Genomic DNA, 12659 nt, shown 5'->3' with positions numbered 1-12659 from the left:
ATTTGCTTGGGAGTGGAGCTATGCTCTTTATGGTTGGTGCTTACAAGTTTGTAACATTGGAAACAGATTTTAAGATTGAGATGTCTGGTTTTATTTAGTCAGCTCTCAATGGTACATTGTAAAACTATGTATTCCCACTTGCCATTACTTGACGACTTAGATAGCATATAACTTTTCAGGCAGGGAGAATTTGACAACTAATTGCATCCCACTATAGTACATTTTGAGGTGATTCAGGTCTGGTAGGCCTAGACGTGATTTCGTCGAATGGTCATACAAAATCTAGGTGGGAGGAGTTGACGACCGGTCGCATCCCTATAGTTGGGGCATTTCATGTCTGTCAGGTGTAGACATGATTCTGCCGAAATGTCATACACTTAGAAATACAATAAGGAGACTATACATCATGAAAGCAGTAAAGGAAAACAATAAAGTGATACAAGGCAAGGGTTTTGGATGCCATAGGCAACACGCCTTGAAGTAGCATGACCATGACCGTGACACTAGGCTGTTAGATTCTTGTTTGTGTGAGGATAGCCGTGTATTTCAGTTAGTGTGAATCCGGATTTACTTCTAAACTAATGCTTTGGTGTGAAACACTTTCCTTTGTTCTTCTGCAATGGCTTTGAAAAGAGCGTTCAAATGCCTGGTGAAAAAACAAACTGAATTGTACCTCTCCGTTCATGAAATACTTAGCCACACACAATCCTCAAATGGAAGTTGCTGAATTTGGTTCAATGTGGGTCTGAGGTGACCATATTAGAGAAGCTTGACCAGACATGCTTAAGCTCCCTTTAGAATTTCAGGCCTTGTCTCCAAAGTAGAGAAATAACCTTAAAGCTGTCATAGTGAATATATCCTCTAATCTTCTACTGCTTGTTTGCTTGTTTCATTCCTTTCCCATGTGTTTGTTCGATATCGTTGAAATATTCAGCATATGTGCATGTTTACTAATCTTACTGGATAGTCGTCTGACCCTACGATATTTGTTTGATATGGAAATATGTGGGATATTAAATTTTAGGTAGGTGGCCTCGCTAAACTCATTGGTTCTTATGACCACTAGGCCAACCTATAATGGTTGAACTTACAGCATATGTTTGCTTGACTGTTGGTTGATATTAGGGCCTTTTTGAGAGTTATTTTGGAAACTAGTTTTCTGTGTTTAGGTGTCCTCTAAAGCTTTAGACTATCATTGAAGTTGCCAAGATCTTAGAAGGAAGAAAAAAAACTTCTTTCTTGCTTATTCAAAGCATCTGTTTAAGCAAATTAGAAGTACAACTATCTAACATATTTTCATCTGATAGTGTTTGTGTGATTCGAGGGTGTCCTGAAAATGGTTCCTTTCCCTAAAGGGTCATGTTTTGTGTGGAGTACTTTGAGCTTGAACCTCAACTTCTTAGCATCGATCGCTTCGAAATCACTTGTACACGTCGACTTCTCTGTACACTTTTGTGATAATCTTGATAGGTCTGGCTGAGTAAACCATACTAAAGTGGGTAATGAAGCTTTAAACAAGAGAATTCATGGCACATACATATGAACTCAGAACACATTCATATGCCCATGAATCTCTCTCCAACCCCCAACACTGATTATTGTTGGACTGGAGAAAAAAGTAGATCGTGTTGCTTAGCTTCCTTCACCCCTTCATTGACCTGCAAATTTCCTAGCTATTTCCTTGTCCACTGCTATCGTCTCTTTTCTTGTTCGTTATTCTTTCAAAGGTAAAGGTAAATTCAGTTATTGTCGTTATTCTTTTACTGTAAACAAGGAAAAAGTTTGAGAGCTTTTAGAGGTAGATATAGTTCGATGTTTGACTCATAGGTCAGACTAGTGCAGTTTAGAGTTAAACTCCATAACTTTTATAACATATTCCTCTGTTCTGTTCAGTTCAAAAACATATTATGAATTTCTTAATCTTAAACTTTTGAAACCCAACTTATAAGAATTAGAAATAAAAAGAGGCTTCAATCCAAAAATATAAAACCTATCCAATAATCACAAAAGTCGTTGAACACGGATTAGGAGAAGGTCTAGAAAGAGGCTTCTCTCGGTTGGAAATGTGGAGATACCTTTACCTTTACGGTCTCTCTTGCGTATTCAATTCCTTCCTCGCTCCTTCGCTTCTCTCTCTTTCTCTTTTCCTTAATTCATAGGGTGACTCTCCATGTTCGTTGGCCTATTGCAAATGCTTATTTTAGGGCTACTTAAGTTATATATGGTCTTAACTAGTTAAGTTATATGTGGCTTATTCATTATGCTACGTTTGTGGTTGTTTGCTACATGTTTTTAGGTATAATATATGACATGGTTTCATTTTTTTTTTTTTTTTGTTTATATATAAAACATTGCAAATTAGGGTGGGCGGAGAACTGGACTTTCAACTTACCGAATAAGTTATGTTAACTAGTTGAATTATGCTTAAATTGAATCTCTGACTTCAAAGGAGTGAGTAAATTATGCTCAAATTGATATATTTTTAATTCCTCTCAAACAATCGAAAGTGTTGATTCTATTAGGAAGCAACCATTTTCATAATTTTAACTTTATAATAATGCTTCCAAAGTGAATTTTACAATAATGTTTTTGGTGAATGAGATTCAAATTCGTTATTATAAGATTAGACTATAATGATTAGATTTCAAAAAGAAAATATCTAGCTGATATTTTTAAAACATGTCCCATTTTTCAAATAAAATATAATTTATATACTTTATGTTTTTCATCAATTATAAACATAAATATAACAACATTGACACACTCGTACCAAAATAAACTAGTCAACCCCTCTCCACTATAACATCGATCAATTCCGTCCACTCTTTCAACCACTTAATATGGGTAACGTTTTATCTCATAATTGACGTGTGAAATACAAGTTTATCCAAGAACAGTGCAGCCAAATAGATCTAATATTGATTCATCAAAGCAAAATGTTTATCTACACGTGGGTGCAAGGTCAGAATCTTTACTTTAAGAATATATATACATAGTCGAATAATTATCACGGTAAAGAATCAAACCATTAATATTTAAAATGATAATTAATATCTTATCTTATATATCTATTAGTTAGATAATAGTTTCGAATATGCTATATATATATATATATATATATATATATATATATATATATATATATATATATATATATATATATATATCTCGGAATATTTAATTTGGAAGGACCACGTTTTAGAAAAAGAAAGAAAAAGAAAAGTATTTACACGTGTGAAAATCGAGACTAATTTTTTTTTTAGTTGAAAAGGAAAGTATTGAAGGTTGAGAGAGAAGCAAAGAGAGGAAGGGAAGAAAGCCACGGTTTGCAAAACAAAAGAGAGACTAAAATAGACTTTTACTCGCCCCGAACTTTGTTCCAATCGGAAAGCCTCTCCCCTTTTCTCTCTGTAATTCTCAATCTGCACCGCCTAATCATGGCGCCACTCTACCGCTTTGCCGGAGCGAGGGCGGCGGCGACGACCTTCTCTTCCTCCATGTTTTGCCGTTATGCTCTGTTGAAAGCCTTTTCTTCTTCTTCTTCTTCTTCTTCTTCTTTGAAGTCTGAAGTAGACCTCAAATCGTCGATGCTGAGTGGGAACTCTGCACCTTCGCGTGGTGATCGTCCCACGGATAGGAATGTGAAGTGGGTTTTTTTGGGGTGTCCTGGGGTTGGGAAAGGAACTTATGCGTCTCGGCTCTCCAGTTTGCTTGGTGTTCCTCATATCGCCACCGGTGATCTCGTCCGTGAGGAGCTCTCTTCCTCTGGTCCTCTCGCTTCTCAGGTTTTGTTTTTTTTTTGTTTTTTTTGTTTTTTTTTTTTTTTTTTTTTGTTTGGTTTTGTTCTGTTAAGAATTGAGAATTGTTCTGTTCAATTTGATCTGGTTTTTGGCGAGGGGATGCACGTTTAGTTTCTTTGCATAATTGGAAAATAGAGATCAAAATGACTAAGAGATCGAATTGATTATGATTTATGTGACGGAAACCGTGTCTTCTTACGGAAATGATCGTTGAAATAATGGGTCGATTCTGAAGTTGAAAATTGTGATCATGGAAGATGTTGTATCGAGCATTTTGTTTGGTTATATTGCATGTGGGAACCGAATGCATCCTAAATTCCTGCTCCTGAAAGAAGGCAGAAATTCGTGAGGGTTATGAATCAGGCTTCTTCTTCTTCCTCTTTCTCTTGGGTACTGTTCTGTTCCGAATCTGAAGCAGTGAATCATGCCACATTAACGTTTCTAGCGATCACTTACAGGAATTTGACTGAAGTGATCCTTTGGCATGTCTCATGATTTCATGACAGATTCTATGCATGTAAAAATTTTGTCGCCTACAATGGCTTCTGTTTATTCATGCGTGACTCTGGATTTGCATTATCATTTCGCCGATCCCATTTTATGCAAGTGAATCATTAATCCAATGCTATAAAATCCCTATAGTTTTGGGAATTATTGACCATGTTCTTTGTTTTGTACATTGATTTATGGAAGTAAATTCATTCAGAATGACTACGATGAGTTAGAAGGAGAATTACCTTCACTTTGAAAGTCAATCACGAGCCCTTTAATTCATGCCTCGAACTTTCGCAGCTTGCAGAGATTGTTAGACAAGGAAAATTGGTTTCAGATGAAATCATATTTGATTTATTATCCAAACGTCTTAAAACTGGTGAAGCTAAGGGTGAATCTGGGTTCCTTCTTGATGGCTTCCCTCGAACTATTAGACAAGCGGTGAGATCTTTGTTGTATAAGGATTTTTTCTTTGTTTTTTAACATCATGACACCTTTTGTATGGAATCTCAATTACAGTCTTAGTGAAATCTTTGCATGTTGACAAGAAAAATTTCTGTCTCGTGGTGTTCTTCAAGGGATCAGAGCTTTTTATTTTCTGCAGTTCTCCTTGCAAATGAGTTGATATGATTAATGACTTTCACTGAGACAAACGTGCAAATAACAAAGAACCTCTATTTATGTATAATATGGAAATGCTTGTTGTTTTAGAGCGAGAAATCTTTGACGACCCGTAATAAACTTTTCTTATTTTGGTGGCAAAAGTTCATTAATTTCTTGTTCTTTTTTGTTAGCCTTATATGGGTCTAGCGTGCTGGCTCATGTTCATTTTTTTTCCCTTTCTTTTTCAGGAAATAATGGAGGGGGTGACTGATATTGATTTGGTGATTAATCTAAAGCTGCGAGAAGAAGCACTGCTCGCGAAATGCCTTGGTAGGAGAATATGCAGTGAGTGTGGAGGAAATTATAACGTTTCCTGTATCGACATCAAGGATAAGGAAGGCAGACCTGAATTATATATGGCTCCCCTTCTTCCTCCTCCTAACTGTGCATCTAAACTTATCACACGATCAGATGATACTGAAGAAGTTGTTAAGGAACGTCTCCGAATATATAAAGAAACGGTATGAGTTCATTACAAAACGTTTACTACCAATGTTTTCATGAATTAAATTACGCAAATCGTCTTTTAGACTTCAAGCACGAGCTCTTTGAAGACGGGAGGTAGTTTTGTGCATTTTTCATATTTGTAACTTCGTAACGAAGTTAAAGAATATGGATGGTTCCTCTGGTACTTTCTTTTTGCATGGGTGTCCGATTTTGTGTGCGGTTACGCATTCGAAACAGAAAATGTTTTCTCTGGTGGAGCTATTGACTCACCCAGTGTTGCCATCCTTGTGTTATGTCATACAAACATGTCTGCATCATGTGGCTGAGCCTGGCTACATTGTTCATCTTCACATTTAGTATTTACGCCATTGATTCGACAATGCTTAAGAAGAATCGTTCTTGCAGACCCAACCTGTCGAGGAGTACTACCGTAGACGCGGGAAGCTATTAGAGTTTGAACTTCCAGGAGGAATTCCGGAATCCTGGCCGAAGTTGCTTCAGGCACTTAACCTGGAGGACCTCAACCACAAACAATCAGCTGCAGCCTGAAATATTGCAGTGTATTGTGTGGTAAGTCAATATATCAAATATATTCTTTGCATTTGAAAACAAGTGCATATTCTTATTGCTTTTTATTAGCACAAGTTGGAGTAAATAAAATGGTCAGAATTGGGAAGTGGGGAAACTCTTGTACTTCTGATAGAGTAGTTTTGCTTACAAGTTAGAACTTAGAAATGTGGGCAACGATTGTGATTGTGCTTCAGAGGCACAAGTCAATCTGAGCCATTTATAGCAGCTAAAGTAGCTCCAGGATGTATTCTCTTTCATTGATATTTCGATATTGTATTGAAATCAATGTAAAATGATTAAAGTTGTAGTTTAAATATGATTTTGATTCCCAATTTTAGTTCTTTTATATTGGTTCTTCACACTCTGATGTCCTTGTGACACCGCGCACCTAATAGAATTTTGTAAGCATCTTCATGGAGCAATTCTTAGATAGCAAGTACTAGTTTTCGTTTGAGCGATTGACTTAGAGAATCCAAACGTATCTTATCCAAACGTGCTCATAAGATGCACAAATGAAACCTATAGCTTATGAGCAAGCCCAATTGACTTCCACGTTCATAATTCTTTTAGTACAACAGATTCATAATTCTTTTAGTACAACAGATTTGAGATACGAGAGTTGAAGTTCAATGTAAAGAGAACGTATCAATTACTCTTTAATCAAATCTATCTAAGTTATTTTTAACATTTTAAAATATGTTATTAATTAACATTTTTTACAATTTAATATCTTAATCATCAGACCATATTAAATCAATAAACTTTAGTGATTTAGTATTTAAATTTGGAAAGAAATTTCAAATATTTTAGTAACCTATTCATTTAAAGAATTTCCACCCAACTCTACCAACCAAGCCAACAAAGTAGTAACTTGGCATTAACAAAGTGTATCTATATTCATCTCTCCATTAGGTGTGAAATTCTTAAAATAAAAAATAATAGCAATTTGTACTAATAAAAGGGAATTCATTTCATCTTGCCTGGACGGTTTTAACTCATTTTCAATGGCTTCAAAACACGTAATAACAGCATCCATTTGAACTAATTAGAGCCTCGATCTCTCATTTCTACATTTGTTGAACTAAAAATAAACCATCTATCACAGAACCAAGTAAAAAAAATAATCATAAAAGCTTTGGAAACAAGACAGATCAAGGGAGAAATTGTGTCCCATCTATTAGTTCTGCTCCAATCCTTGAAGCAGAGATCTATTTCTATATAGATACAAAAAACACCAAGCTCAATTGTACATAAAGAATCTTGTGCAAAATAAACAGAAGGGAGAGGGGAGGTGGAGAAGCAAACGGATTGAAGCAGGCGAGGAAGAATAAATTATAAAAATTATCACAAAAGAATTAAAAGTTTTCTGAGGAGATCAAAACCTGGGAGTAGAGGAGGAGCTATCCGGTATGCAACTGCAGCTTAGAAGAGGTTAATAAACAGACACCATGAGACATGTCTGTGTACTCGTTCATCGCATCAGAGCATGGAAACATAGAGAAAGCTGAGAAGGGGTTATGAAGATTGCAACAATCAGATGATTAGATTTTGAACATATTGGTTGGTTTCATGCTAGCTTCTTGTCTGAACAAATTCACAGTTCTCTTCTAGAAGATCTAGGCGTGGACGAGCTACTGTGAGTGTTTTGAACTGTCTGGGGTTCGGGATCGAATTTTTGGGAGGCAAGGTATGTCAGGGCTGTGACGACATCGGCAATAAGGGGTCGCATATGAGGCTGTTCCTGAACACACATTGCAGCTACTGCAAGAGCTTGGTATAAGCCTCTGACTGGGTACTGTCCTTGGAGCAATGGATCAGCCATCTGCCAAAATTTCCTTCTGTCTTTAAATAAGGGATGTGCCTGAGATGAAGAACAGTAAGATTTTTCAGACTATAAATATATGATCTTTCCCATATTTCTTACGGGACGTATAAATAACTACTCTCGTAGGAAATCATATCATCTGACATAAATCGTATTCGAAAATGCAGCAAAGATAGAGCTCAAGAACTGACAGAAGAAAGCCAGATCCACAAAATTCAAGATCTCTAAATGAATACTCAAACAAATGACAGCAGACAATCATGGTTCAGCTTCTTACAAGTTATGATCATCCAGAGAGTAGAGGAGACAGAAACAAAAAAAAAAAAAAAAAAATCATAATAATAATGTTGCTGCCTTCATGATCTTTAGCACGATATATTTTACTGATGTAACAAAGTAAAATTGGAAGGCATGAACTGGATAACTGAAGATGAAAAAAGAGGATGGATTTCTACCCATGCTACCAAATTATGTTCCCCTGCGGCTCTTGAATTGTCGATCGCTTTTCTGCCAGTAATAATTTCAAGTAGAACGACTCCAAAGCTATAAACATCTGATTTTAAAGTGAGCTGGCCAGTCATTGCATACTCAGGAGCACAGTATCCATAAGTTCCCATCACTCTTGTGGACACATGAGTGTTATCCCCCACGGGGCCTAATTTTGCTAAGCCAAAATCGGATAACTTGGGATGGTAATCTTCACCGAGCAGGATGTTAGAGCATTTCAGATCACGATATATAACTGGGGGGTTAGCTTTGTCATGTAAATACTCTAAGCCCTTTGCAGCACCAGCAGCTATTTTCATTCTTGTATTCCAGTCAAGTCGTTTTTTATCGGGTGGAAGATCTGGCAAAGCATTTTATGACGATGTCATTACCTCAAAAGAAACAAGATTAAAGAAGTATTCAGAAGGGTAAGATGACTGAAAAATGAAGATAATGGACAATGTGATAGATGCAAACCATGTAGATGGTCTTCCAAAGATCCCAATGGCATGTATTCATAAACCAAAAGTCTCTGATCACCATCCGCACAATAGCCAATTAAATTAACAAGATTTGGATGATGGAGTAGGCTTAACATTAGTACTTCAACGAGGAACTCCCTGTTTCCTTGTAGCCCATTTCGATCAAGTTGCTTGATGGCAACTACCTGTACTCAACAGATGAATAAAGATCAGAACCTTCAAGCACCACCCACCAAGGCATGTCCCAGCAACGAACGAGTGTAGAAATTCAAAACCGTGCAGTAATTTAAATAAAGGCTTTCAAACAAAAACAGTAAATTGTTTATTTGGTCCATTTCCTTTTTTCTTTAGATTTTGTTATCTGTGCCTTAGGTGCATGAGACAGAGAGAGAGAGAGTACACAACTTTACAGCTTTATTCCTTCCTATTTAATTAGTTAGCTATAAACAATGCCAAACATATATTATGACAAATTCGCAGGCTCAAAAGTCGAATGGATGATTTTAGCAATGAGTAAGTCAACAAAAGAAATTCTTTTTGCTAATCACTACGTTTCTTCTGACAGTTTTTATAAGTATATTCAAGATACAAATTTCAATTGTTTCTCATAACGAAGAATGAATAATCATAGAATGATTTAATAATCTCAACCATATTTATCTTAGCTAGATCATCATAATGTTCAATATGAGCTGCAATAAGATCAATGGAAAGGGGAAGGGGTGCAAAGTTACTGCTAACATGCTAACTGAGCTATCTTCATTATGCAAATTACTGGCTGATGATAAAATAACAACATTGATACGAGTGAGGTCAGCTATATTGGTAAGAAATGTTTCCACGAAATTGCATCCTATGGCATAAGATAGCTAAACATTTTAGGATTGTTCAATCTTGCAGCATAGATAGCAGAGATACCCAATACCGACTTCACGGATGAAGAAATAAAGCAATAGAACATTAAGCTTGTGAAAACAAACTTGACTTAAGAACGTGTGTGTTGCGGAATGTGTCAAATGATGCGAGTTTAAGGTACTAAAAACTCGATCATTGTCACGTTTACTCCGTTGAAGAAAAGAAAACCTAAAATCTACCTGATTTATGCTCTCCAGTCGTCCTTTATATACTTGACCGAAACCTCCTTCACCTAAAAGACAGTCTGCTCTAAAATACTTTGTTGCAGCAGCCAACTCTCGGAATGAGAATGTAATTGTTTGTGCTGAAATCTGATCAGAACTTCCATCTTTTAGAGCCTCGTTCTTCCCATTAAACGACCCCTTTACCATCAATTTTTCTGCATATAAAACATAATGTTCAGTAAAAAGTTTTGCAAAGGAATCAAAAGGAAATTTTGATAATTAAAATAAACGATCATCATTGAAAAAGAAATTACAGGTAACATGGAATGATTCTCACATATTTAATAGGAAACGGTAGGAAATGACATCCGTCATCAGCATTAGCTGCATTCATGAGAGACCAGAATACTTGCAAACAATAGGATTATTTTTCCCAAAAAAGAAAACAGGAGGTATTTTAAGACAGCCTGATCTTAAACAAGATGACATCTAACAGTCCAACAATCCAAGATGAAAAGATTGATGCATCAACGGAAAAGAAAATCGAAATTGGAATTCTAAAAAAAAAAAAAAAAACCACAATCCGCTAAGAGAAATTAAAGTTTCAAACCAATTCAAAGAGCCTCCAACAATGCTCTACAGGGGAAAAAAAAACTCAAGAACAAATCCGCTTTGTTTAACTCAATTCAAGCTGAAAACAAACCCCAATACCTCATGAACAAAAACAAGCTCGAAAAAACAAAGAAGACCCCATTCGAAATCCTAGTTAATCCCCGAAAATGGCAGGACCATTGCTATTGCCGAAGGATTCTAAATCAAAAGTTGAGGAAGCTAAACTCCGCAGTGTACATTTACATAAAAACTTCAGTAGATTCTCCAATTGAAGCAAATGGGAGCGAGAGATTGCTGAACAATGTTCATAAACTTTTACCTGAAGTTGATGGGATCAGATCGTCTTCCTTGCGAATCTGCTGCTTCTTCTCCTTCTTATTTGAACTTCCAGAACAGAGAAACCATCCCATGGCGTATTCTCTCTCTCTCTCTCTCTCCCTCTCTCGTAGCTCACAGAGAGTATCACCGTAGTCCACAGAGAAGGTTAAAACTCAACACTCTTCCCGGTATATATCTTCTTCTTTTCTTACCAGGCTTCTTTTATTTTGTTTTATTTATTATTATTATTATTACTATTATTATTATTATTATTTTCAGAAACGTCCTATAATTTTACGGATTTTTGTTCTTTTAAAATTAAACTACAAATTTATTTTTTATGACTCGAAAAAAAATTAAAATATAGTCTGATCAACCCTTAAATTTTATATTACGTCATAAATAATTTATATAATTTGATAAACAAAAATCTTTGAAATATTAAATTAAAATTGTAAGAACATGGTTAGTCGCAAAATTAAACGTTTGAAAATTAAACTAGAATATAAAAAAAAAATACTAATAAAACTTTATTTTAATTGAATCAATTTAAACCTCAACAATGCTTATTTTGGTAATTAAATCAATTTTTATTATTTATGGAAATATGTAAAAGTAATTAATATAATACAAGTCAATTACAGTTAATATGCTATGAACAAAAAAGAATATATATATATATATATATTTATTTATTTATTTATTTATTTATTTCATAATTGTAGAGCTTTTGTCGAAATGCTTCATATAGTGACAAGAGAATATGAGGAGAGAATTATTTGTACTATTATTCTCAATTTTATATTCTTAAAATATAGCTTTACAAATAATATCAGCCATAAATATTTATAAAAAATTTGTTCATCTAAATAATACCTTCAAACCGCCATAGCAAGGATTGAAAATGCTAAACCTGTAATTTTGACTTTCATTTAATAATAATAATAATAATGATGATGATAATAATAATATACATTATTTACGAAAATGACTTAAATGCATTCTTATGAATATAAATAAATGTATGAAAAAGAAGAGCATAATTTATATCTTAGTCGAGCCAAGGAATTATTGAAATTTACCATTACCGTATAGTTGCCGTGGATGTATCTCAAAAGCATTTAATCTCTCTTTTTTAATTACAAAAATCATTATCAATAAATAAATATCACATATAGCCAACAATTCATTTTTTTTTAAATAATTTATTTGTAATAATTTAATATCAATATTTTAAAATTTTAATCTCTATAATGAAAATTTGAATAAAGATGGATGTGTTTGTAAACTATAAGACCAAATTGTTACATAATAGAAATCGACACCTAATTTTTTTTATAGGACTTTAGGATTAAATTATTACAACTTTTAAAATGTAGAGAATTTATAACGTATTAAAGTCTATAAATTAAATTGTTACGCAATAAAAAAAATAAAAACTAAAAGTTAATTAGTCGTTTACAAAAAAAAGTTCAAAGATTAAAAATATCTCCATATTTAATTTGTACTTTTTATCGTTTATAATATGCGGTATAAAATATATAATATGGTCGGGAATCCACATAACAAATTTGCTGAGTACCTAATCTCGAATTTTTAATACCTAATCTCAAATTTTAAATACCCAATCTACCCCCAAGAAACATTACTAATAAAATAACATGTTTTGTACGGTTGGAAGGAGGCTGGCTTTGGATGGGTCAAAATAGGAAACAACCTAAAAAAAAAACAATTGTCTGTACAACATTACAATAAAAAATATATTAAATTATAAATTTGGTTAAATTTAACCAATAAAATAAATGTGTAATTTAACCAACAAAATACCACTAATTACTTGACAATAATTCAAAATTCATTAAACAAAGTCTACTCAAAATGGTCC

General features: G+C 34.3%; 2 protein-coding genes across 3 annotated transcripts; one reads left to right on the top strand and one right to left on the bottom strand.

Moving 5' to 3' along the window:
* Window positions 1–3313: 3313 nt before the first annotated feature.
* On the top strand, window positions 3314–6304 carry LOC111781759 (probable adenylate kinase 6, chloroplastic). The gene is made up of 4 exons (XM_023662454.1): window positions 3314–3785; window positions 4593–4733; window positions 5144–5416; window positions 5808–6304. Exons 1-4 carry the CDS (start codon window positions 3438–3440, stop codon window positions 5949–5951), a joined length of 906 nt encoding a protein of 301 aa, XP_023518222.1. The 5' UTR covers window positions 3314–3437; the 3' UTR covers window positions 5952–6304.
* An 819-nt stretch (window positions 6305–7123) lies between these two features.
* Window positions 7124–10943, bottom strand: LOC111778361 (serine/threonine-protein kinase PBL27-like). 2 transcript variants are annotated; one of them, XM_023658177.1, is made up of 5 exons: window positions 10776–10943; window positions 9860–10059; window positions 8761–8950; window positions 8253–8644; window positions 7124–7833 (listed from the first exon to the last, which is right to left on the bottom strand). In XM_023658177.1, the coding sequence occupies exons 1-5, from the start codon at window positions 10864–10866 to the stop codon at window positions 7567–7569; spliced, it is 1140 nt and encodes a 379-aa protein (XP_023513945.1). In that variant the 5' UTR covers window positions 10867–10943; the 3' UTR covers window positions 7124–7566. The 2 variants fall into 2 exon arrangements, with proteins under 2 accessions (XP_023513945.1, XP_023514031.1); XM_023658263.1 differs by lacking the exon at window positions 10776–10943 and adding an exon at window positions 10182–10755.
* Between the last annotated feature and the right edge of the window lie 1716 nt (window positions 10944–12659).

This window comes from Cucurbita pepo, chromosome LG01 (assembly GCF_002806865.2).
Source record: "Cucurbita pepo subsp. pepo cultivar mu-cu-16 chromosome LG01, ASM280686v2, whole genome shotgun sequence".
Taxonomy (NCBI): Eukaryota; Viridiplantae; Streptophyta; class Magnoliopsida; order Cucurbitales; family Cucurbitaceae; genus Cucurbita; species Cucurbita pepo.
This window is presented reverse-complemented; position numbering and strand designations above follow the sequence as displayed.

Excerpts from the sequence above, each read along its gene's own strand:
- LOC111781759 (XM_023662454.1), top strand. The coding sequence starts at position 3,438 with ATGGCGCCACTCTACCGCTTTGCCGGAGCGAGGGCGGCGGCGACGACC. Across the intron at positions 4,734-5,143 it reads CTCGAACTATTAGACAAGCG|GAAATAATGGAGGGGGTGAC; the intron begins GTGAGATCTTTG and ends TTTCTTTTTCAG. Across the intron at positions 5,417-5,807 it reads TCCGAATATATAAAGAAACG|ACCCAACCTGTCGAGGAGTA; the intron begins GTATGAGTTCAT and ends TCGTTCTTGCAG.
- LOC111778361 (XM_023658177.1), bottom strand. The coding sequence starts at position 10,866 with ATGGGATGGTTTCTCTGTTCTGGAAGTTCAAATAAGAAGGAGAAGAAG. Across the intron at positions 10,060-10,775 it reads TCTGATCCCATCAACTTCAG|AAAAATTGATGGTAAAGGGG; the intron begins GTAAAAGTTTAT and ends TTTTATATGCAG. Across the intron at positions 7,834-8,252 it reads AACATAATTTGGTAGCATGG|GCACATCCCTTATTTAAAGA; the intron begins GTAGAAATCCAT and ends TCTTCATCTCAG.